The sequence below is a fragment of the Crinia signifera genome, chromosome 19 (assembly GCF_055691185.1).
Source record: "Crinia signifera chromosome 19, ASM5569118v1, whole genome shotgun sequence".
Taxonomy (NCBI): domain Eukaryota; kingdom Metazoa; phylum Chordata; class Amphibia; order Anura; family Myobatrachidae; genus Crinia; species Crinia signifera.
Genome location: NC_139226.1, coordinates 131,124,395 through 131,151,458, shown reverse-complemented (window position 1 = coordinate 131,151,458; position 27,064 = coordinate 131,124,395). Strand labels below are relative to the sequence as shown.

The 27,064-nt window shown below is 44.7% G+C and overlaps 1 protein-coding gene across 1 annotated transcript in view; it reads left to right on the top strand.

Annotated features, from left to right (window-relative positions):
* Positions 1 to 27,064, top strand: part of C1QTNF12 (C1q and TNF related 12) — a 76,671-nt gene that overhangs the window by 24,448 nt on the left and 25,159 nt on the right. Inside the window, exons 2-6 of the mRNA XM_083162070.1 lie at positions 17,530 to 17,646; positions 19,284 to 19,401; positions 20,794 to 20,978; positions 22,653 to 22,761; positions 23,839 to 23,929. Of these exons, the coding sequence (XP_083018196.1) occupies positions 17,530 to 17,646; positions 19,284 to 19,401; positions 20,794 to 20,978; positions 22,653 to 22,761; positions 23,839 to 23,929 (620 nt within the window). The remainder of the gene's footprint in view (positions 1 to 17,529; positions 17,647 to 19,283; positions 19,402 to 20,793; positions 20,979 to 22,652; positions 22,762 to 23,838; positions 23,930 to 27,064) is intronic.

Here is a 27,064-nt window from a genome sequence, read left to right as displayed (position 1 = left end):
CCAAGTGTTGGTATATCATTGTGCTGGAATTACCAGTGGCAGTGTACCATTGCTCTGAGATTCCAAGTGTTGGTATATCATTGTGCTGGAATTACCAGTGGCAGTGTACCATTGTTCTGAGATTCCAAGTGTTGGTATATCATTGTGCTGGAATTACCAGTGGCAGTGTACCATTGCTCTGAGATTCCAAGTGTTGGTATATCATTGTGCTGGTATTACCAGTGGCAGTGTACCATTGCTCTGATACTCCAAGTGTCGGTGTATCATTGGGCTGGAATTACCTGTGGCAGTGTACCATTGCTCTGATACTCCAAGTGTCGGTGTATCATTGTGCTGGAATTACCAGAGGCAGTGTACCATTGTTCTGAGATTCCAAGTGTTGGTATATCATTGTGCTGGAATTACCAGTGGCAGTGTACCATTGCTCTGATACTCCAAGTGTCGGTGTATCATTGGGCTGGTATTACCAGAGGCAGTGTACCATTGTTCTGATACTCCAAGTGTCGGTGTATCATTGGGCTGGTATTACCAGTGGCAGTGTACCATTGTTCTGAGATTCCAAGTGTTGGTATATCATTGTGCTGGTATTACCAGTGGCAGTGTGCCATTGCTCTGAGATTCCAAGTGTTGGTATATCATTGTGCTGGAATTACCAGTGGCAGTGTACCATTGCTCTGATACTCCAAGTGTCGGTGTATCATTGGGCTGGTATTACCAGTGGCAGTGTAACATTGTTCTGAGATTCCAAGTGTCGGTGTATCATTGGGCTGGTATTACCAGTGGCAGTCTACCATTGTTCTGAGATTCCAAGTGTTGGTATATAATTGTGCTGGAATTACCAGTGGCAGTGTACCATTGTTCTGAGATTCCAAGTGTTGGTATATCATTGTGCTGGAATTACCAGAGGCAGTGTACCATTGTACTTGTAACCCAAATGTCAGGGTTTTCCAAATGTTAATGTTCTATTGTACTGATTTTACAAGTGTCCCTCGGTACTGGTATTCGAAGCATCAGTGAAGAAGCTGGTCTTGGTATTTGAAGTATTAATGTACCATTGTACCAGTATACCCTTATCCAGGATTTATTCCAAGTGTTGTTATACAGTTCCATTGTGCTGCTATTTCAAGTGCTGTACCATTATGCTGCTATTCCAAGTGTCGTTATACCATTGTGCTGCTATTTCAAGTGTCGTTATAGTATAGTTATGCCATTGTGCTGCTATTCCAAGTGGCGTTATACCATTGTGCTGCTATTCCAAGTGTTGTTATACTATTGTGCTGCTATTCCAAGTGCTGTACCATTGTGCTGCTATTCCAAGTGTTGTTATACCATTGTGCTGCTATTCCAAGTGGCGTTATACCATTGTGCTGCTATTCCAAGTGTCGTTATAGTATAGTTATGCCATTGTGCTGCTATTCCAAGTGGCGTTATACCATTGTGCTGCTATTCCAAGTGTTGTTATACTATTGTGCTGCTATTCCAAGTGCTGTACCATTGTGCTGCTATTCCAAGTGTTGTTATACCATTGTGCTGCTATTCCAAGTGGCGTTATACCATTGTGCTGCTATTCCAAGTGTTGTTATACTATTGTGCTGCTATTCCAAGTGCTGTACCATTGTGCTGCTATTCCAAGTGTTGTTATACCGCTGCTATTCCAAGTGGCGTTATACCATTGTGCTGCTATTCCAAGTGGCGTTATACCATACCATACCTCCCAACTCTGCCATGTCTGCAGGCGGGACGATGCTCCCGCGAGGCCACGCCCCCATTTTGTCGCTATGGGGGCATGACCCAGAGGCTCTGTGAGCCTCTAGCCATGCCCCCAGCCCCCTGGCTGCGGGAATAGATGCTAAAATCGGGACTGTTGGGAGGTATGGTTATACCATTGTGCTGCTATTCCAAGTGCTGTACCATTGTGCTGCTATTCCAAGTGGCGTTATACCATTGTGCTGCTATTCCAAGCGTTGTTATACCGTTGTGCTGCTATTCCAAGTGGCGTTATACCATTGTGCTGCTACTCCAAGTGTTGTTATACCATTGTGCTGCTATTCCAAGTGGCGTTATACCATTGTGCTGCTTTCCAAGCGTTGTTATACCGTTGTGCTGCTATTCTAAGTGGCGTTATACCATTGTGCTGCTATTCCAAGCGACCGATCCGATTTTTTAATTGAATCAAATGTGAATAGGGTCCCTGGGACCCGATTTTACATTGGCTTCAATGTAAAATATTCCCTAGACCCCCAATTTTACACCGTAAACCCCACCCCACGATTGACGCCAACCCGAAGCGTGGCGAGCGCAGCGAGACCGCGAGGGGCGGCGGTGCGCGTCCTCCGACCTTTTCATTCCCCTACTATCCACGTCGGCGTGGAGTTGAGAATATAAAGTGTGACCCATTTCACATTATATATGTCCCCGTCATCACCCCACAATTGAAGTGAACCCGAAGCGTAGCGAGCGCAGCGAGCCCGCGAGGGGGGGCGGTACGCGTCCTCTGACCTTTTCATTCCCCTACTATCCACGTCGGCGTGGAGTTGAGAATATAAAGTGTGGCGAGCGCAGCGAGCCACCGAGCCCGAAGCGTGGCGAGCGTAGCGAGCCCCGCGAGGGGACGCTTTTAACTTCACAGGTATACGCGTCCCCTCGCAACGCTTCAGGCTCGGTGGCTCGCTGCGCTCGCCACACTTTATATTCTCAACTCCACGCCGACGTGGATAGTAGGGGAATGAAAAGGTCGGAGGACGCGCACCACCCCCCCTCGCGGGCTCGCTGCGCTCGCCACGCTTCGGGTTCACTTCAATTGTGGGGTGATGATGGGGACATATATAATGTGAAATGGGTCATATTGGCCCATTTCACATTTTTTACTATGTGAGATGGACTTAATCAAGTCCATCTCATCTTGTGCCATTATAATGGCACAAGACTGACGCGATGCTCCCGATTTCAATGTTAAAAAATATTTTAACATTGAAGCCTATGGCAAAATCGCGGGCATGGCGTCGGTCGCGTCGGGGCCAATGTTAATGGTCGCGACCGACGCGATGCCCGCGATTTTCCCTTTGCCGGCAAAATGGACCTGATTTCAAAGGAAATCGGGTCCATCGCGGGCATCGTGTACCTTAACTTAAAGGTACACGATGCCCGCGATTGTGGCCGTGCTAGGAAACAAGTACCCCCTAGAGACTGGCAGCCCCCGGCTCCCCCCGTAGTGGTTGTGGTGGTGGTGGTGGTTGTGGGGGGGGGTCTGCATATTTTCCTGGCCTCATCATTTCTGATGGCAGCCCTGTTCTCCTGTCCAAGGCACAATTGACTATATAAATCCGTTTTTGAGGCTAAAGTTATTTTGTCCAGCCCCAGTAGATGTCACTGTCGCCAGGGAAGCAATGCTCGCTGGGAAGAATGAGATCCTCTATCCCTATATGTGTAAATCAGCTGCAGTGGCAAATAATGATGTGACTGTGTGCACTCACTGTGCCACCTCTGCTAAGCTGCTGTATTAAGCTACATGTCCAGTAGTATAGAACCCTGGCAGCATCTGAATTGGCAGCCTCACTTCGGTGCCTCAACTTGAAGCTGCCAAAACAAAGACGATCCCAGCCAGCTAGAGTTGGGACTGCTTCTGCATGCCATAGTAATTAAATAATCTCTGTGCAATGGGGCTCTTTCCAACAGTCATTCAGACTTCACAACAGTATTTGGGTGGAGAGTGAATTACTGTTCGACTCCCATAAAATCGGGCTGAGAAGATATATTTATTGTTAGTGTGCGATTCCATATATCTAACAGCTTAATCAGCGCTCCAGGGCTAGAAATGAGGAAACAATACAGTGCTGATAGATTTTAACTTCATACAAAATATTATGTACAGTAGAAAAGATGAACTTGCTAAATACTTTATTCATTCACCCTTATAATGTGCATTTTAAATACTCACATGCTGCCTGTTCCTGTAATGAACAACTAATGATCATATTTATTTCTTTATTTACTTATTAACTATCATTCAGCCCAATACGGGGCTGAGGAACATTTCTGAAAAAATGCAAAACGGTTAAGTTAAAGTGTGTGTGAAGTGGTTGGAGGCAGAGTGGGAGGTGTAATGGTTACCATTGCTGCCTCCCAGCGCTGAGGTCATGGGTTCCATTCCCACCATGGCCCTAACTGTGGCTTGCTGGGTTTCCTCCGGGTACCCTGGTTTCCTCCAGCACACCAAAAGTATTCTGGTAGGTTAATTGGCTTATCAAAAAACTAGTCCTAGTGTGTTCACCTGCGCATGTACAGTACATGTGGTAGGAAATATAGATTGTAAGTTCCACTGGGGCAGGCACTGATGTGAATCAATTTCACAAGCCCCCTTTAATCATTAACATGGTAACTGCTGGACACACTTTCCTCAAGGTTATAGTTTACTAGTTCCCAGTTTGTTAAAATTAAGGGAAAATGTAACAATAATGTTGGCGACTGCGTTCGACCAAACAAGATATTTTTATAGTTGACTAGTTACCAGCCCAATTTTGGAAAAACTTGATGGTAATGCTGGTCCTGCCTGAATGGAGCAGCGATGACTCTATCTGCTTGATTACACTGGACAGCTAATATTTGAAACAGTGGTTCCCAAACTCGGTCTTTAAGAACCCCTAACAGATCATGTTTTCCACCCCTCACAATTTTTGGTAATTGTAGCAACATCCTGTCCGCTTCACTTGAAAGCGGACATCATGGGGGAAATTTACTAAAGGAAATTTGTAAAAAATAGGTGTATTTGTACCCAGAAATACACTTATTTTTGACATTTACTATCCCAAAAATACGGCAATTCGTATTCGTATTGATAGCACATCAATACGACTACGAATTGCCGTATTTTCGGGATAGTAAATGTCAAAAATAAGTGTATTTCTGGATACAAATACAACTATTTTTTTTACAAATTTCCTTTAGTAAATTTCCCCACATGTGAGAGATCTGCCTACTCTTTAGGGCTGTGGGGAACTACCCCAAAAATCGATAGCCTCCTGTAGCTTCCGGAGTATAGGCAAATATGGATTAGAAGAATGTGGTATGACAGTTACCTACCCTCCAGCATTCTTCAGGAGACTCCCTGAATTAGCAGCAATCTCCCTGTCTCCCTGAAGGATCTAGCAATCTCACTGATTTCACCTAACCTATATTCTGCAGTGGTTACATTTTTTGGGAAAAAAGATGTCTGAGATCTATAGATCCAATGCAATTGATGCATCTATACATCTATCAGTGACATGCCCTGCATTGATTATTTATAAGGCACTTGATCCCTATGGCTACATCCATTATTAATAAGGTTTCTTGTTTAAAACACAATACATGAACAGGTCATGACAGGTATAAAATGTCAGACTAATTTAATTAACTTCTATGAGGAAGTCAGTAGGGGACTGGACTTAGGGAAATCTGTTGATGTAATACAGCTTGATTTCGCTAAAGCTTTTGGCACGGTACCTCATAAAAGGTTATTAATGAAACTATTAAATTTAGGGTTAGGAGATAAAATTTGTAATTGGATTAAAAACTGGTTGCACAATCGGGGCCAGAGAGTGGTGGTAAATGGCATACATTCCAGCTGTGGTAAATGGCATACATTCCAGCTGGGGTAAGGTGCAAAGTGGAGTCCCGTAAGGTTCAAAATTCGGACCCACTTTATTAAATATTTTCATTAATGATATAGGAAGTGACATAGTCAGTACAGTTGCAATATTTGCGGATGACACGAAATTGAGTAAGGAAATTAACTCAGGAAAGGACGTGGAAACACTTCAAAGTGACTTAATTAAACTGGCAAGGTGGTCGGAAAGGTGGAAAATGCAGTTTAATGTAATAAATGTAAAGCAATTCTATACTAAATGGAGTTATTATAGGGAATTCTGCTGTAGAGAAGGGGGTCATCATAGATGAAAAATTAACCACACTGAATATGTATTCACTGGAGAAACGGAGGTTGAGAGGTGATATGATTAGTATGTTCACATACAGGATTGGGAATCATGGAACTGGTAGATGATTGGTCACTAACAGGCCTATACTTAGGACACGCGGGCATGTACTGAGGCTCGAGGACAATAAATTCCGTACTGAATTAAGAAGAGGATTTTTCACCATTAGAGCAGTAACATTCTGGAACTCATTGTCGGTGGGGTGATTACAGTGACTACTGTTAACAAATTTGAATCAAAACTGGATGCATTTTTGACCACTAAGGGAATCCTATAGATATGACTTACTCCAGTCAGTAGTTACAAGTCAGATAGGTTGAACTCGATGGACTAACATCTTTTTTCAGCCTTAATTACTATGCATGTTACTATGTATCAGTGTCTTTTCTTCAACAAGTAAAGTAGATCTTACTGACTCTTTTGGGGCTCATCTACATGTGGATGTAAGTCATTTTATGAGTCAGCTGTAGCAGTACATGCCCGCACCTCTGATACTACTTTCAGACCGCAAATGCCGTGTCGCACACGGGATTAGGACACGGGTCCCATCCCCAGAGCAACACGGCAATGCGGTCTGAAAGTTCCGACACCAACACGGCATATTGCCGAGTCGGTGACGTCACATGGGGCGGTGCTGGGCGGCGGCGCGTCATCGGGGGCTCGGGAGGAGGCAGTACTTGGAGCTGACAGTGCTGCCTCCTCCATACTGTGAACGGGACACGGGTCGCTCGACCCAGGCACCCGTTCACACTGCACTTGACACGGGTCATAACCGTGTTTAACCCTGGTCATTACCAGGGTTGAACACCCGTGTTGCTCGACCCGTGGTGGCCTTTACAGACCGCACCGTGACCCGTGTTTAGGCCCCGCGAACACGGCAATAAGCCGTGTTCGGAGTGCGGTCTGAAAGCGGTATAAGTGCCACATTCTCCTTGAGATGCTTTTTTAAAAGTAGGCGAGTATGGGAGATTGTCAGCTATGTACATAGTATCCAAGGGTAGTAAATTGTATTGTAAGCAATACATTGTATGCAAAATGACCGCATAGTATGTATCACATTCAATCTAGATGCCAGGAAGCTGGCGGGTCATTTAAAGTGACATAGAATGCGTGATCTCGCCTTAGGGTATGGGGGCCTATACTACGAGTTGCTGTACAATTGGAAAAATACACCGAAATAAAACCAATACTGGGGATTTGCAGTGAGAGAGGAAAGAGAGCATATATTCTATAGGAAAGAATTACCACGTGTGGTCAAGGGCGCTATCATCAACTGTTGGAAGAATGGAATTGGGAGGATAGGGGTATAGCATAACTTTGCCTAAAGAGGTGAGTGCTCAGGGAATAATGCTCAGGAAATGCTTTAAGGAACTCATTGTAAAACTGGGAATTACACATTGGCATATGGGAGATTTTGTTGACAGTTATATCGTCGACATGTCAACATTACAACCATCGTCATCATTTCGCCACTGCTGAAATGTCTACATGATTAGAATGCTGACAACATGTATCCCCTGTTGTTGGTGGAGGGAAAGGGGGATCCCCCTGAATCCGGGAGGATTGCCTACCTTTCCGGGGGGCCAGGAAGAGGACCTGATTTTCTGGACACTCCCTGCCATTCCGGGAGGGTAGGCAATACTGGTCTACAGACCTGCAGCGGATGTATCACCTTTACAATTGATATCAATACGTTGAGTCCAACTTCAGGAACCTTGGCGGTTGACAGTAGTAGTCTTGGTTAGTACTTGGATGGGGGTCCACCTTGAAACACCAATCACTGCTCACTGCTAATCAGAATGATTCATGACGGATCCTGCTGTGCTTTCAATGTAAGCAAAAACCTATAACCCTGTTCCCTAATCCTGTGCTGTTGGTTTGTGCAGAATGACGACATTTCACATGTTGAAATTCTGCAGATTCCAACGTTCAATGTTAACATTTCATAAATGTCAACATCATAACTCAACGTTGTAGTCCAACAATACATGATTATTGCATCATTTTAACCCCACCCCCTCTCCACAGACTTAATGATGTGAGAGCTGGCCCGGCCCCTAGAGCGTTCCGCCGTTTATTCCCCTCTAGACTGAAAGCTAGCAAGGGACTGCAGAAGTGGAAGATTGTAGTGGCAATAATCTGGTTAGTGGAAGACTAGTAAGAAGATTGCAATAATCAGTGCTGCTGCTCCTGGCAGAGAGAGCTCTCTGCATATCACAGGCACCAGCAGAGGGAGCTACTGAGCAGCAATGTAGATCCCCAGCAGCTTACATGACATGACCCCAGTAGTGATTGATGTCCTCCTGCCCTCTTTTAGTTAGTGCTGTGTGATGTGTGCATGCACCTTCGCCATCATTCGATGGTCACCGACCATTAAATGATGTGGACGGAACCCACAAGGCTACGAATGGATGCTACTGTGTACTGGGTTTGGTGGACTCGCAGGGCTGCAAATTTGCAGCCTTGCGAATCAACCCGAATAACCCCCTTAGTGTGTGTGTTTGTGCGTATATGTATGTACACTACCGTTCAGAAGTTTGGGGTCACCCAGACAATTTCGTGTTTTACATGAAAACTGACTTTTATTTATCGAATGAGTTGCAAAATGAATAGAACATTGTCAAGACATTGGCAATGTTATAAATAAATGATTTTTATTTGAAATAATTATTTTGTCCTTCTTTTATCAAATAATGCTCCTTTTGCAACAATTACAGCATTGCAGACCTTTGGCATTCTAGCAGTTATTTTTTTGGATTGGCTTGATGGGCGCTTCTTGTGTCCCATACAGTCAAGCTGCTCCCACAACAGCTGAATGGGGTTGAGATCTGGTGGCCGTGCTGGCTACTCCATTACAGACAGAATACCAGCTGCCTGCCTAAATAGTTCTTGCATAATTTTGAGGTGTGCTTTGGGTAATTAACCTGTTTCAGGAGTAAATTGGCTCCAATCGGTTGTTGTCCACAGGGTATGGCATGGTGTTGCAAAATGGAGTGATAGCCTTCCTTATTCAAAATAGCTATTACCTTGTCCCAATCTCCTACTTTACTAGCACCAAAGCACCCTGGACCATCACATTACCTCCACCATGCTTGACAGATGGAGTCAGGCACTCTTCCACCATCTTTTCACTTGTTCTGCGTCTCACAAATGTTCTTTTCTGTGATCCAAACACCTCAAATTTCTATTTGTCTGTCCAGAAAACTTTTTTCTAATCTTCCTCTGTCCAATGTCTGTGTTCTTTTGCCCATATTCATTTTTTCCTTTTAGTGGCCAGTCTGAGATATGGTTTTTCTTTGCCACTCTGCATAGAAGGCCACCATCCCGGAGTCGCCTCTTCACTTTAGACGTTGACGCTGGCGTTTTGCGGGTACCATTTAATAAAGCTGCCGGTTGAGGACCTGTGAGGCATCTATTTCTCAAACTAGAGACTCTGATGTCCTTGTCTTCTTGCTCATTTGCACATTGGGGCCTCCCACTTCTCTTTCTACTCTGGTTAGAGCCTGTTTCTGGTCTCTGAAAGGAGTAGTACACACCGTTTCTCGCATAGAATAGCCTTAATTTTAAAGAACAAGAATAGATTGTCAGGTTCACATGAAAGTTCTCTTTTTTTCATTTTTTACAATGTACAGTATGCAAAGGAATTGGGATGTATCACACATTGGTAAGAGATTAAAGAGGCCTACACACAGGGAGATTTGCTGAGCATTCTGAGTGATGCTATATTGCTCAGAATGCTCAGCAAGATCATTCAGCACACAGCGATGTGTTAGCGATGTGCGCTGAGGAATCTGTCAGGGCCAATGTTCTTCGGTGAGAACATTGGCCCCAACCGGCGATTAAGTAGATTTATCCAGCATGATGGGTACTAATTGCCAGGCGATAGCGGTGCATGGGCCGCACATCGCTATCTAGTGATCTAGGTCTAGTTAGATAGCTTAGAAAATGCCCTGAAATTGGCCTGTGTGTAGGCCCCATAAGATCACATAAAGGGGGGTGGGGAGGGGGGGGGGGTTTGAGCAGCTGCTGTTTAGACATAGGGGAAAATGAGGAGAAAACTTTGGTGGTGGATAAACAAGCAGAGAGACAAACTGACATCTGCGTGAGAATCTCTCTATAGAAATCCAATCCAACTATTGAAGACATTGAAAATGCACAAAATAAGAACAATTAACCAGAAGGGAGACTTTTTGTAAAGACATTTGCCATTAAATAATAGGTATAAATGGGTAACATTTATATAATAAATGCAATAAAATAATAAAATGTACTGGCTGGGCTGCCATCAGGAATTTTGGGGCCTGGGACTCATTTCTAGTCCGGGCCCCGTGCCCCCCTCTCCTCACTTGACTAACCGTAACCCGGCTCCTTCTTTCCATCTCCTCTTCCGCTGAGCTGCAGCCCGGAGGTTAAAAAAGGGCCGGATTCTTCAACTCAGGATGCCAGCGGCCAATTAAAATGCAGCACCAGCTGGTGAGCCAATCAGAGCTTGCATACCGGCAGCCGCTCTGATTGGCTGCTGGTACGTGAGCTCTGATTGGCTCAAAAACCGGTGCAGCATTTTATTTGTCCACGGGGTCCTGGGTTGAAGACCTGCTTTGTTCAGCACACTGAGTGCAGCGGAGGCAGTCGGGAGGGTTGCGGTGGGCAAAATAAAGCAATTTCCATGATTGCATTTGGGAGCAGCCCTATATTATATTTTTTTATAGTGTAATTTACTTTTATTTTGTTGGAACAAAGTCTATACCTTCGCGCCTGATAGTTTTTGTTTCATTATGTCGGACGTTTGCCTGTCGCCCAATAGCGGCCAACCTATTGACTGTCTACCTATTTACGGTCAATCTATCAACCGAAACCAGTGGAATCATTAGCTGAGGATGCATCCAGACCAGGGTGGCCAATCCCATGATCGGGATCGACGAGATCCCGGGATTTGGGGCCAACCCACCCTCTTCATGGACAGCCACCTCCCAGAGGTACTGCGCACTGCCGCACCCGCCCATGTAAGTAAATATGTGGGGCGGCTGGGGTGTTCTTTGAATTAGGAAAGCCAATCCTGGGAATCCCGGGATTGAGCATTTTGCAATCCCAAAACCCGTGATTTAAAAAATGCCCCGGGATTGGCTTCCCTATTCCAGACCTTCACTGGTAGCATTCGCGATATAATATGTGGATACTGACTTTGTACAACACAAGTATTAAGAACAAATATGTAAATTAGGTACAATGAAATTTAATAAAACAAATAACCTGTGGGATAGGCTGGTTTGTGAACTCCACACCACTGAATTGCAAGAAACCTCTAAACAGTGCTGGAGAGGTGGAGTCACCTTGAGAAAGCCGTGATATCAGCGAAACGCGACGGTAGCTGAGTGGGAGCATACTGCCTAATTCCATTTGCCATACATGTTACATCTGCCCCACATGGTTTTGCCCATTTTGAGAACAAATTTGTACTGTGAATCAGATCTGAATAAGGCCCTTTGTTTCCATAACATTTAGAGAAGTACAGGCAGAGCATCTAAAACAAAGAATATAATAATTACATTCACCAGCAACTTCCTGTATCCGCTTCACAACTGAATTTGCAAACAGCCAATTAGTATCTAGGAATGGCAACCAGCATCATCAAGTGTCTGCAAGTGTCAGTTTCATGCAAATCTACATACACTGATATTCGGGTGGGGTGATAGCGCACCAACAGTGGGAATTCCTACAGTCATTAGTCTGACATCGGAATCCCATCTGCTCGGACTCAGACAGCGGTGCAAGCGCAACGAAGCCCCTTGCGGCTGTGCTGCGCTCACCACACTACAGGCTCGGTGGATCTCGCCGCTTGCCACCTATTCTTTTCTTCCTCTATGGGGTCATGGACCCCCACGAGGGAGAATATCCCCTGTCAGTCGGGATCTCCACTGTCGGGGTTTTAGCAGCGGGGATTCCGACGTCGGTGTAATGACTGTCAGAATCCCGATCGACAAGAGATCATCCGGGATCCCCTCATATCCGTTCTCCCTCTTCCCCGGGCATGATCAGAATTATGTTGTGCTTTTGACAGCATTTTCCTCTGCCCCAAACCCCATTGTAGGTATACAATTTATTTTAACTATTTGTACCAAATATAAATGAAAATTTATAGAATTGAATTCCCGTCTAGAAGTCGCTGCAAAGACAAAGACTGTTTATTGCATATATTGCACAAGCTGAATCTTGGCCTTGCTTTTTTGCTCGCTTCACCAGAACAAATCATTGTTGAGTTTTTTTATTATTAGAAATAAAATCGACGTTTTTACAAGCACAGCGGTCTTGCCCAATGGCTATTATTCTCATTGCTGTGTTTTATTACATCCTGTTTGAAGTGTGGCTGGCACATACCACACCCTCATTTCACTAATGGGGAAAGCACACTTCTGCAGGCACTAGCTGCTGCTCAGCCCGTTAACCTCTCCCAGCCCATAGACAGAGCTCTATTCCTGTGTCCGATAGATGCTATAGTAATAGAAGAGAACGATGTGGGGGACTTTGAGTTGGAATAAGGCCAAACACATAGTTTGGGATTTAACACATAAACAGTTATCAGATGCAAACTCTTCTGTATTAAACTGCACTCAACAGATGAGGGACGTGGCTCTACGGCATGCCAGACATCTTCTTTATGTCTCTCTATGCCAAAATGTTGGGCGTGAATGGTATTGGGAAAGACACCGTGGGCGCAAGAAGCTTTGCCCTTATATGGTATGATTTCAGTAAATGTTATTTCTTCATAATTAAAAGAGTTGGCACCTTGGTTCCTAGAGGCATAAAAAGGTGTTGTTTTTTTTACCGAAGGTGCCACTTAGAGAAGACTTGCCAGGTTGGTAGACTCCCCGCCAACTAGGGCTTGTTTTACAACCAAGTGACAAGAATTTTCATGTGCACTTGATATTATATCATTATGTCCTTGCTAAGGAAATGTGTGTAATCCGCTATTTTCTGTCGCGGGTGTGATCGCCATCCCCTGCATTATCCATACAATGACAATACAAGTCTGGTATAAATGGCTTGGCAGAGTTGGGTGACGATTTCTGGCTTGATTTGTTTTGCATTTTTACTTTTGTGTTTTAATTTATCGTGGCCAAAATTCATTGTTTTATTCATCGCGTTGCTCAGTGTTTGATATGACTTGTGAAAGTGCTTTCTTCCTTTTTCTCATTGAGTGTTGAGATACGTATGCAATGTATTTGTGACAGCTCTAATGTAGATTCTCGTTAGTCACTAATTAACTTCCGTATAAATTCCATTATCCAGACCCCTACAAGCTTTACATTAAGGGAAGCAGGGAAGGAAGGGTTAAGAGAAAGAATGGGGCACAAAAGTACAAAACAGAGAGCACGCCTACCCCTCAATCTATCCTCGCAATACTCAATGGGGGTTGTTCAGATCCAGAAGCAGTTTTGACGGGATGGGTAAAGTACTGATTATGGCAGGTCCTGCAACCTAGCACACAGTCCGGCATCAGACTGTCAATAATTGACAGTCTGATGCCACGTGGAACAGGGGGATGGTGGCAACAGACTCCAGTGTTCCGTGCAGGTGTGTCTACACCATTTAGGGATATTGAAGAATGATCTCTGTGGTTGCACTGTGATTTCCTTGCCTCTGCGATGGGTGACTTGCACCTCCCCATGGGTAAGTGAGTGATCTGATGCTGTGTCCTAGCAAGCAGGTCAGAACCCTACTGCACCACGAGGCATCTGCTTGTAATACACGCCTCCTGCTGCATTACTATACAGCGCTATTACTTCCAAGGAAACAGAAGATGCAGCAAATCTAACTGCACCTGGATAAAGCACAGTATAAATAAGAAGGGCAACCGAGAGGGGGGGGGGGGGGGCAGGTACTAATTACATGGGCCCAGGCTTGCTGGAGGGGTCCAGTAGGGCCCCTGGTCAGACCCCTCCCTTCCCCCGCCATCCCTCCCGGGTAGCAACAGCAGCACACACTTCTACAGCATTTGCTGTGCTGACAGCAGGCTCAGCATGAGTGTCTCACTGACAGCGTGAGAGGTCATGCTGAGCCTGCTGTCAGCACAGCACATGCTGTAGGTGTGGGCTGCTGCTGAGATTACAGTTTTTAGAGTTTTCTTTCACCTAACATTTTGGGGGCGTGGCCTAAGTGCAGGATGTGCCCACACTTAGGCCACACCCCCAAAATTTTACTGGCGCCCCGCATTCCTCTCGGCTGCCCTGTAAATAAGTGATTTAGGACAGTTTACTAATTTGCGCTCAGGGATAGAGTTTATATAGGAATTCACTTTTCCGATTTTATAGAATTGGGATATATTACTGCCCATCATACCACTTGTCAAGTATTTCCTCTCTTTGGATGTTTTCATTACCGCTTATTAGGAGTCCAGCACTTATTACATTTATAGCTGCCATGGACACCTCATTCCTTCTCAGACATAAGCTTTGCTCCTTGGCGGGCTTGAAGTGTTACAGGATACAGAAAAGGCATCGCAGACAGGTACCTGTTGTTTTCCGTGCTGAGGTTAGGTGGAATCAGAGCCCACTAATTAAAGCATGCAGGAGGACAAAAATTGTAGCTAAAATAAATAGTATTTTGAGTTGACTCTACGGTGCCGGCATTTTACAGTTCTTTTAATAGAAATATATTTTTTTGCTGAAATTTGCATTTTTTTCTACTTGAACTGAACACATTGATAATGACTTGATTGGTAGTTGTACATTACGGTAACTTTTTAACAATTTTTTTTATTTGGAAATGACACAATTGAATACAGAATTGAAATTGTTCAACATGTTACATCAACATGGTAGCAGATAAAAAGAACAATGCATCAGCAATAGGGATGAAGGCAATGGAATGAGGTATAGGAAGAGAAGAGACATCCTGACAAGGGGAAATCTATAACAAGGAAATAAATAACCAATGGACAATCAGGAAATATCAATGGATAATTAGATAACGGGAGTCTTTACACCTTGTGAGGGATCCGGTTTGTGGAGAATAAGGAGTTGTTATGGAGAAGGAGGAGGAATGGGAGAATTAAATGTAAACTAGGCTTCCCAAATAAGGTTGTATTCATCCTTCACCTTGCCTTGGAGAAGACAAGTGATTCGCTCCATGCAGGAAATTAACCAAATTTTGTACAAGAGGGGAGGTGGGGAAAAATTTAACCTTGGAGGATATTGCAGTGATTAGGAATATGTGAAATATGTTTATTAGTGTTACATATCAGCAGAGGCATCACTAGGGAAGTGCAATCCACACCTGTGTGTCACCTTTCCAGAGGGTGACACAAAAATGCCAGCTCCTCCTTAGTGACTGTGAGTCTCAGGGGCAACCCAGCATTTGCTGGAATGCTGGGCACCCACCAGAGGGACCAGAAACCCTCTTCAGGTATGTGCACCATAGAGGGGCCATTAGCCACACCAGACGTCACTGACCCAGATGCCTCCATAACGGAGCCATCCTGCGAAAGCTGAGACAGTTGGGAGGTTTGATTTGGGTTCATGATTTGCTTCTATGGAAACTACACCAAGCCATCCTGCCAATCAAAGTGTGAGGTTGTGACACACCCCTGTCCTCTCCTTTATAATGGGGCCTGTTCTTTACACATCCTCTCTAATGGTTGGCCAAACCTTTGGGGTGGCTGGCCACACATCCCCTCCTATTGGGCCCCTACCACTACTAACTTTCCATTGGTTGGTTGAAATACTACATGGTACCAGAAGCAGGGATAGTCTGAAACATATAGAGAATTCGGGGTAGAATATTCATCTTTACACAACCAGAGATAGTATTCTTCTCCATGCATGCAGGTCGTTGTGAATGCCACAAATGAGAGATTTTCTGTGTGCAAGGAATAGTAGAAAGTATTAAGGTAAACTCCTTAAGTGTTTTATTTGTTTGTTATCTAAAATTGTAATTATGCGATGAGACTGAGCTGAGCAGTTTTATGGTATTTAGAGTGCTAATCATTGGTGCTAATTATAAAGTGCAAATACAATAGAATTGTTCCTGCTAAATGGTATAAATAACAGAGACGTGATACAGTAATTGAAATCAAATATATTATTAATTGTCTTAAATCACCCACCTTTATTGAAATAGAATTTTATTCATTAATAGTAATTGAGCCACAGACAGAACATTTTGTCGCAACACCAGCTGGAAGTCAAGGCATAGTAATTTAAAAAAGAAGGTTCTACAGTAAGGACTCACTAAAATCTTATGTTCAGGAGCTTGCTACCTGCTAACATATGATCCAAAAGCATTGAAAATCTAATAAATGGCCTTGGAATTAAACGTGGCATTTTCTGACACCTTTACCACAGGTGGGATTCCTTAAACAAAGCCAGGATCCCAGTACCCCAGTCCATCCCTGTTCAAGTTAACTACAAAAAAAATGAAAACATTGTGTGCCATCATATGCTACCGCAATAAACTCTGCTCCTTTATGTTACAAGACGTTCATGTTTATTAGGGCGATATCCTATTACCTGCGTTCGATGAACACAGGGGATAGTTTTACTTGGGGATATTTAATTAGCCCCGATAGGTTGTCAGGATCTACGGCTTATCAGGGATTTGTTTTACCTGCCTCAGACAGGTGAAGCATATTCCCCAAAAAGAAGCCCCCGTTTTAGCAAAAACAGGGGTGCAGCATTGCAAAAACACACAGGTTTCCAAAGCGAGTCTTTTTATCAGGTGATCCAATGAGAAAAAAGCAAAAAAACTACCGTTTTTCTTTACTGAAGTTTTAGCAGGGTTGCATACCCTCCCGAAAATCGTGTCCCCCTACCGACCCACTGGAAAGGTGGGCAACTCTCCCGGATACCGGTGTCCCACCTCGCATCTTCCACGCGGCTGCGTAAATTTCTCGGGGGTGACATCTACATCAGGTCCCGCCCCTGAAGTGCTGCCGATAGCAGGGCTGCCATCAGGAATTTTGAGTCTGGGGACTAATTTCCACTCTGGGCCCCCCCTCCTTACTTGACTTACCGTAACCCAGCTCCTGCTCCCCCATCTCCTCTTCCGCTGAGCTGCAACCCAGAGGTCCCAGAGTGCAGGCTTCTTCGACTCAGGATGCCGGCGGCCAATTAAAATGCAGCACTGGCTAGTGAGCCAATCATAGCTCGCGTACCGGCATCTTAATTGGCTGCCGGCATCCTGGATTAAATAAGCTTGCGCTCCGGGGCCTGCTTTCAGTGCTTTGTTCAGCGTACTGAGCGCAGCCAGCGGAGGCACTTGGGGGGGTTGTGGTGGGAAAAATGAGCTGTCAGGGCCCTTCTAGAGTCCAGGGCTGTACCCAGAGCACCCCCCTATTGGCAGCCCTGGCCGAAGTCTTCTCTCCAGGCTTCTCCCCGAGAGAGGACTTTAAATGTAGGCAATCCTAGGTTAATAGGATACCCCCCTTACTGAAGAGAAAGTGGTACATTTCTATATATGATGTGATATTTGCACTGAAGTGATTACTGTAACATGTTGTTGAAAATGATTTCCTGTAATTGGGTTTTTTTTGTGTTTTTTTTTAATTACTTTTCCAATACAGATCCATGAGTCTCCAGGACCTGAAAAACCAGATCCTGCCTCTACATGGGTTATTTTCAGAGATCGAATTGATGTTGGGGCGTGCATTAAAAAGAGATGTAAACCCAAACCTAACTCTGTAAGTATCTTGTGGTTGCTAAGGGAATCCAAATGGCAATCCTACAGTAATTGGTATAATCTGTACTACAATATTATACTCACAAGGAACATTTCTTTGGACATTTCTTTGGATTGTATTATATTTATTAATATTATAGACTGTCCACAAGTTATTCCTCAGTAAGATTGGGCATTGATCAGTCTGCATATTATTAATTTGACCCATTTGGTAGAACATTTTGTGACAACTCACCCTTCACTCCAATACTAACTTATGCTGATGGGATATCACATATTCGGCCTGATTCTGGATCACTTGCAAAAGAAAATTCTCTCTCTAATGGACAAAACCATGTGCACTGCAGGTGGGGCAGATGTAACATGTGCAGAGAGAGTTAGTTTTGGGTGGGGTTTGTACTTCAAACAGATTTCTATATTGCAGTGTAAAAATCAAACAGACAGTATTTACTCTGCACAGAAACAAAACAACTCACCCAAATCTAACTCTCTCTAACTCAGATGTTACATCTGCCCCACCTGCACTGCACATGGGCCCTTATTCTGATTGAGTCGGATGGCTCCGAATGCAGACGGACGGCCGATGGTTGGTGTTTGCGCATATGCGGAGGCGTATCTGCGCATGTGCGAAAGCCTTGCACGTCCGAACACGGTGTGAATTCCAGGCAGAAAATAGTCGTATGGAACCATCCGAGCAGAGGGTGGAGAGGGGCGAGAAGGGCTGTTTGGTCTCATTAACATATGCATACGCCCCGCGTTTCATGGGCGTTCTCATGAAAACACTGGGTGTACGTATGGTAATCCGGCCGTGACGCACGTGTGGGGGGCGGACAGCTGACATAGCCGGATGCCAGCTGCCCGCCCATATCCCTGCTTTCACACGGAAAAATGTCCGAGTGGTCTGAAGCACTCGGAGCTGTCTGACCGTTCGGTCCATCATTCGATGGTCGGTGACCATCGGAGGATGAGGGAGGTTCCCACAGATGGAGGAGGTGTTCACATGAAACATCCACTTGCGATCCGTTCGCTCGGCGTCTTATCGCATTCGGACGGTGTGAGCGATCCGTGCGGTAGGCGGGGCTACGAACACTCGGTGGCCGTCCGAAATATGCATCCGTCCGAGTCAACTAGAATGGTTTGGTCCATTAGAGAGATAATTTGCTTTTGCAAGTGAACCAGAGTCAGACCCATTGTGCGTACTACGTAATTTATTCAAGTTTATTTTGTTTGTCTTCATTGTTACCAATTTTTTTAAATGATCAATTTATGGGAATAAATGTTACATTTTGATTTTACTTATGCACATTTTATAATAGTTCTATATAGTTCTATACTATAGCGCTATAGTAATTGGCCTTTATATAAGCTTTACTTTACCATGCCATAGTTACTGGTACCAGTTATCCTGAAACACCGTGATACATTCACTTATATGGGAGTTCTACTGAAGATGGGATGTTGCTCGTAGCAACCAATTATATTTTACAGCATCTGGTATCTTCTAGAAGGTGCTAAATAAGTAAGCAGTGGAATATAGTTGGTTGCTACGGGCAACGCCCCAACTTAGTAAATTTACCCCACTGAATCTGAGAAACTGTCTACATGACTCATTGTGACCTTTTCATGTTTTATCTTCAGAAACTTTCTGGGCCACCGGGCCCACCTGGACCGCAGGGCCCTCCTGGACCACCAGGAATGCCTGGAGCTGAGGTTACATATGAAGTTTTGCTGCAAGAGTTCAGGCAGATGCTGAAAGGTAAATTAAGGATATTGGAATTATTGGCATCACTTCAGCATCGCGTATGTGTTGTGGAAATTCATTCATACTGTACCATGGATAATATCACCAGGGCCGCCGAGAGGGGGGGGAGCAGGTACTATTTACCACGGCCCGACATACCTCTCAGCGGCCCTGAACATCACAGAGATGGGGGCTACCGGTCAGCTAGTCCTATCAGGGCTGCCACCTTCAGTCACTTAAGGGGAGTTTTATTAAACCTTCCACAACAGACGATTTTGGCTGTCATTTTATAGAATGTATAACATAAGATTGTCTTCATCCCCCTCTAAAGTGTTATTCCAACTGGGGCAATGCCCATAAGGACTCTCCCAATGATCAGCAGAGTAGTCACTGTACATGTGGTGTGGCCAGTGCACATTTACCCTTTGAGTGATAAGTGAATTTGTCAAAATAAATGTGAAAATTGCCAAGCAACATTCACAGATGGAGCCCCTCTCGTTGTTGCCCGGCACCCGCCAGAACGTCCCCTCTGGCAAGTGCCGGCAGAGAGGGGCACGCGCGTCCCAGTCTCTCGGCAGCTGGGCAGTGGGTCCCTGCCCGTCTCTACTTCAGGGAGCAGGGGTGGGGGGGGGGGGTTTGGGCGGTGGTGGGGACCGGCTCTGTCAGTGGCGGATGGCGGCGGGGAGCTCCGTTGCCACGGGGCGCACAAGCGTCGCGTGCGCCCCCTGGCGGGGGATGGCGATAGTTTCACCAGCCCCTGCAAGAACAAGGCCGGCTCCATATGTATATGCCATTAGAATGAGCGGTAATGTTTACTTCATATAGGAAATATTATTTTTTTACACTAAATTTTGTAGTTGAATTTATATAACAAATGTGAGCGACACTGGCATTTTTAATGGATATTTTGAATATCTCGCACAGAGATGTTGGCACTTAAAGGGTTATTATGATGGCCATACTTACATCACTGACAGTTTTGGTTAGTAGTGTATGATGCCAATACTATTTCCATGTGAACACTGGTTACGCTAAATCAGTGGTTCTCAAAGTCGATCCTCAGGACCCCACACAGTTCACATTTTCCAGGTCACCAGACAGGTGCACTCATTACTGACTGACACATTTGAAAGATCCACAGGTGAAGCTAATTATGTCACTTGTGATTCGGTGAGGAGAACTGCAAAACATGCACCGTGTGGGGTCCCAAGGACCGACTTTGAGAACCTGTGCCCTAAATACTCCCACCACTCTTCTCCATCACTTCTTCACTGCACAGAGGCCAAACAATACATTTTGGTTACTGAGAATGAGAATGCTGCGATAAGCAGAAAAATCAGCATAACATTTATTTTCACTGTCAGTATACTTTCATTTTACTCAAATTTCCATCTCCTTGTTCCCTAGAGGCCACAGAACGGCGTTTGGTGTCTGGAGATGCCTCTGATTACACCAGCGAGCCTCCGCCGTTAGTGCTCCCCATCAAGGACCTCTATCCGTACAGGCGGATAGATGAAGCTTTTCATTGCCGTCTTAAAGGGTCGGTAATTGTGGATAAAAGGACATTGACGGAGCTTCAGAACTTTCAGCTGGTAAGCGATGTACAGAAAGGAAGCGAAGGGAGTTTTGCTTCTTCATACACGCTTATAACTATATTGAAATAAACACAACCAAACCAAGTGCCAAGTCATGGGCCTCTCAGCTTGTCAGTGCTGTTCAAAATGGTGGTCACATGATTCTGTTGTTCTTGGCCAGGTAGACTCTTGATACTGAAGGGTAGATTTATTAAGCTCGGTGAAGTGATAAAGTGTCTGGTTTTTATCACCAGCCAATCAGCTCCTATCTGTGAAGTTACAGGCTTGGTTTGAAAAATGACAGGTAGGAGCTGATTGGCTGGTGATAAAAACCAGACCCTTTATCACTTCACCGAGCTTAATAAATCTGCCCCTGAGTTCCCTAACTGGAGATGAGTAACATTAGGATTTTTGTGTTGTATTAGAGCAAAGCGAAACTAATTAATTGTCTGTTTTGACCCATCAGGTGATCTTAGCTCAGTGAGTGCAGGGCTGGGTTACATTTAGTGGGGGCCCCAGGACAGCTAACTTGGTGGTGGCCCCTAGCAATACAATTGTGAATATGATATGCTGGTGATGTTATTAAAAAGTATAATGTGTGAATAGTATCAGCACAATAAATGTGCTAAACCCCATTTCACTGCCCATATTCCACAGTTATCCCCTTGCTGGTGATGCAGCAGTGTTTGACACCCCCCTCCCCCCACCTTCATGTGTGGGGCCCCTGACTGACCATTTGTTAAGTGTATATTGAGCTGAGGCAGCTAAGAAGAAGATTCTCAGGAATATCGGTCACACGTCAATATATGAGTAATAGGCACAATCTCCGATAATATAGTGTATGCAGTTGTGGTTATTGTAAAGGGCCACATACACGATGCGATTTTGGCTCAATTTTACCCGATTCCGATGAATCGGGCCAAGGAATTGGGTGAAATCTTCTCAAATCGCACATGTATGACATCCAATCTGCTGCGAGGGTCGGAGGTCGGACCTGCTACCTGTCAAACTTCTGACTCTGCCCCCCTCCTGGGGGGGGGGGTATGGGATCGTATACCTTACGTCACATGCAGATGGACTGCATACGATGTACGTCCTGGTTCCAAAAATACGGGGGACAAAAAACTGGGGGTCCGCCGTAATTTGGAACCAGCATCGGGCTCCAACCATCCGTGGTGTCATGCCACAGCCGGGGACACTTTTTACATAAGGCCCCCCGGGCCGCATCATGCTCACCTTGGCAGGTCAACCCGTCCAGGGCTGTCCTCAGTGTCCATGGACGGTGGACGCCGGGCTGATAGGCATTAAAGTGTAAATAAAAACAATTGCTTTTACAGGTGAACTACAAGTCCCAGCAGTCCTCCCCCACATGCTGGGACTTGTTGAACCACAAGTCCCAGCATGCTGGGCATTAATGGGCCCCCTTGCACTTGTAGTCCAAGAGTCCGGGGCTGGTTTCAGAAATACGCACATGTCCTCAAATTCGCACATTTTCATGACAAAAATTTGCATCACATCCCTCTTTTTTGCCGCAAATTTGCATCTAATTAAATATGCAAATTTGCGGCAAAAATGCAATTTTAAAACGATTTCGGAAAATGCAATCAAATCGAATCACATTAAATCTCGCCAGAGGTTTCTCCCTATTTGCAAGACTAAACTACAGTATGTGATGTTCTGCTTTAATTTCAGCCAACGGCTAAAGGCTCCTTTCTCCGGGGTTCAGGGATGAATCTGACAACCGGCCGATTCACGGCTACTATTCCTGGGATCTACCAGTTTTCTGCCCATATTCATATAGGTGGGTAAGCTAAGCATTTTGCACGTATATGGTGAGATTGGCAGCGATTGTATCTTTTGATGCTCACAACCAAAACATAGTCACCCACGACCCACCTGTTTCAGTTTTTTTTCGTAAAATACTTTTTTTTAATCTTATTGTTTGTTAATAATTAATTAAGTAACTATTCATAAAATGTTGATATAATACAATTTTAGAAATTAATATATTAAACTTGAAGTCTACAGTGAAGTAACTGAAGAAAAACATTTTTATTAATACACAGCTGAATAATGGATAATGAATTTTCCAGCTACATAGTTACATAGTCAGCAAGGACAATAAAAGAAAAAATTCCATCCCGTTGAAACGATTCTTTTATGAACTTGTTGTGTTGAACCGGAAGACGGTAAAATAAAACACCAGCAAGGCAGCTACCAATTTGTCGTAAAATTATTTCTCCCTGCCCAATAAAATAGCAGTCAGATTTAATTTCTTGCATTCCCCTTATATATGCAACTTTATAGAAAAAAATTATTGATGATTGTTGCCAGGCATGCTAGGGGCAGGATGCACTAACGGGAAAATGCGATAAAAACCCATTATTGGTGTTTTTACCGCATTTCCTTATTCTCTAACCTCCCTCCGCAGGGTCAGAGCTGCGGAGGGTATTGCTGTAGAAGCCTATGGGCTTCTTACCGCGGCGCTGTGTGAGGAATACACTCCCAGCTTGCCCCGCAAGTGGTGCGTCACTCTGCACTCCCGGAAGTCCAACACCGGAGCCGCATCGCAAGGGACAATGAGATTAGTAACATTGCAAAGCCCGGCGGAGGGGGGGGGGGGGCAAAACGGGTGGCGGATGATAGAACATCCCACCCTTTGCCTTTAAGGTATGTTTAGCTACATAACAGCCTTGTTACTACATAACAACCACGTTCACTTCTTAGAACTTTGGAAGATTTTTATCCCAATGACGTTTTAAAGATTCTGAAAGCACGCAGCCAATGTTGGTTGTTTCCTGTGTAATTCTTGCTTTGTTCTCTATTGTGAGCATAAACAATTGTATTTATCACTTACATTGTTCACTGTTGTTTGTAGATCACAGTGAGATGAAGAGTAAGGGGCAGCTGCGTCCACGTGACAATGTGAGGGTCCTCATATGCATTGAGTCTCTGTGCCACGGCTACACGTAAGTATAATATAAGTCCTATTCTAACAATTGTTGAGACACTAATAGGGAAATTTACCCATTGCTGTCCATTCAATTTCATTCACGGACAAGACGCGGTGGTCAGCCGAGTTGACGTTTTTCTGAGCAGCAAGCTCGGCCAAGTTCAACCGTACAAATGAAAAGACCATTGATAGAACTGGTTGTAGGTGATCTTCAGATATACAACCATTCGTATGAGCGATTTCGGCCACGTGAATGGAAAATACTGCACCTTTTCCATTCGTATTTGCAGAAATACCTCAATGCTTCCACAAGGGTTAAAATAAAATAAAAAATACGGCATGGGGGTCCCCCCTCCCGAACACAACCAAACATGGTCTCTTTGAGCAAGTCCTGGTTTCTGAAATACTGGGGAAAAAATTTGTGTGGTCCCCCTGTATTTAAAAAACCAGCAACGGGCTCTTGGTCCAGTCCTGGTTCCAAAAAGATGGAGGACAAAAGAAGTAGGGGTCCCCAGTGTTTTTGAAACCAGCACCTGGCTTCAATAGTCAGCAGGGTGATGCCACAGCCAGAGGACATCAATTAGGTAAGGTCCCAAGGTTATAGCAGTAACCCTGTGACTGCTCAACCCTGGTCGGGGTCCCTTGGGAAGTTGGGATACCCTCAATAAAAGGGAATATGTGTCATACTCTCATTTTTGCTGGCGATGCGCCAGAATCTGGCGGAGAGGCGCCCCATCTGACTGAGACGCGCGTGCGTCTCACACGCACACGCGTCTCAGTTTCCCGTTGGCGGGGGGATGGGAACCCTGTCCGTCTCCACTTCAGGGAGACGGACAGGGTTAGGGGGGGTGCAGCGAGGCGGCGCGGACACGGGGCGACCATCGGCGAGGTGGGGGGGACCCGGGGAGAGCCCGTTGTAAGGCGACGAGCGTGCATCTCGTTCGCGTACGTCCCCTTACGGCGGCTGGCGGGGGATGGCGGATGGCGAATCTTCCGCCATCCCCTGCAAGAGCGAGACCCGCGCTATCTGTAGGTATATATTCTTTGTATTATTTTAACCAAAATTACAGGAGAAGCACTGAGATGTTAATGTGTGGCAATATTAGTGCCCTATTTCATTTTCAGAACAATAATAGTGCTCTAGTTAATATTATTCACTATAGTAGTGCCCTGGTTTGTTTGGTGAACCATTGTAGTTCCCTAGATTATATGATGTCACATTGTAGGGCTGCCTGTACACATTCTGCCATACAGCATACCCAATATACATTATGACATACAGTTTCCCCAATTCATATAATGCCACATTCATATGAGACCACCACACTTGGAATACTGTGTTCAGTTCTGGGCACCGCACCTTAAAAAGGACATAAATGAATTGGAACTGGTACAGAGAAGGGCTACTAAGCTAGAAATAGGTCTGGAATCACTAGGATACAAGGATAGGCTAACCAGGCTGTACTGTATATGTTATCACTGGAGAAACGGAGGTTGAGAGGTGATATGATTAGTATGTTCAGATACAGGATTGGGAATCATATGGAACTGGGAGATGATTGGTCACTAACAGGCCTATACTTAGGACACGCGGGCATGTACTGAGGCTCGAGGAAAAGAAATTCCGTACTGAATTAAGAAGAGGATTCTTCACCATTAGAGCAGTAACATTCTGGAACTCATTGCCGGTGGGGGTGGTTACAGCAACTACTGTTAATGAATTTACATCAGAACTGGATGCATTATTGGTCACTAAGGGAATCCTATAGATATGACTTACTCAAGTCAGTAGTTACAAGTCAAATAGGTTGAACTCGATAGACTAACGTCTTTTTTCAGCCTTTATTACTATGTTACTATGTTATGTTACATTACGGTGCCCCCTGTACATATGACATAAATTCATGGCACAGTTAGAGCCATGGTGGGGATAGAACCCATGACCTCAGCACTGTGAGGCAGTAATACTAACCATTACACCATCCGTACTGCCCCGTATATATAACAAATGGTGGGGATAGAACCCATGACCTCAGTGCTGTCAGGCAGTAATGCTAAACATTACACCGTCCGTACTGCCCCGTATATATAACACATGGTGGGAATTGAACCCATGACCTCAGCGCTGTGAGGCAGTAATGATAACCATTACACCCTCCGTACTGCCCCGTATATATAACACATGGTGGGGATAGAACCCATGACCTCAGCGCTGTGAGGCAGTAATGATAACTATTACACCATCCGTGCTGCCCCTTATATATAACACATGGTGGGAATAGAACCCATGACCTCAGCGCTGTGAGGCAGTAATGCTAACCACTACACCATCCATACTGCCCCGTATATATAACACATGGTGGGGATAGAACCCATGACCTCAGCGCTGTGAGGCAGTAATGCTAACCACCATCCGTACTGCCCCGTATATTTATAACACATGGTGGGGATAGAACCCATGACCTCAGCGCTGTGAGGCAGTATTGCTAACCACTACACCATCCGTACTGCCCCGTATATATAACACATGGTGGGGATAGAACCCATGACCTCAGCGCTGTGAGGCAGTATTGCTAACCATTACACCATCCGTACTGCCCCGCATATATTACACATGGTGGGAATAGAACCCATGACCTCAGCGCTGTGAGGCAGTAATACTAACCATTACACCATCCGTACTGCCCACTTGCAAACAACTTGCTCGTGACTTGCATTCACCTCTGATTCAGGCTGTATTGTTCTAGAAATAACCATGATTGTAAGTAACTTAACATAATGTCTGACAGCTTATTATTTAAATAAAATTAGTTTAACAGGTTTTAACCCCATAACATAAGTTTTTCAATACAAAATAGTTTAAGCTGATTTATAATGATGATAACTCAAGTGCTGGTGTTCATATTCTTGGCACAGAACTTTCTTATTGCCTGCACTATTTTTCACATACGTGTTTTTGGAATATTAAATCATGAATTGTGTCCTACATCGATATTCTGCCTGTGGAACATAAATATTCGATTGTGCCTTGTTATTTATAAAGTGTTGTGCAGTTCCGTCTGTACAAGAAATGTCATCCCACAATGATCCAGAGAGTGTGATTTGGAAATCTTGGAAGTTTTCACTTCAATTGTTTTTTTTTGTTTCGGAA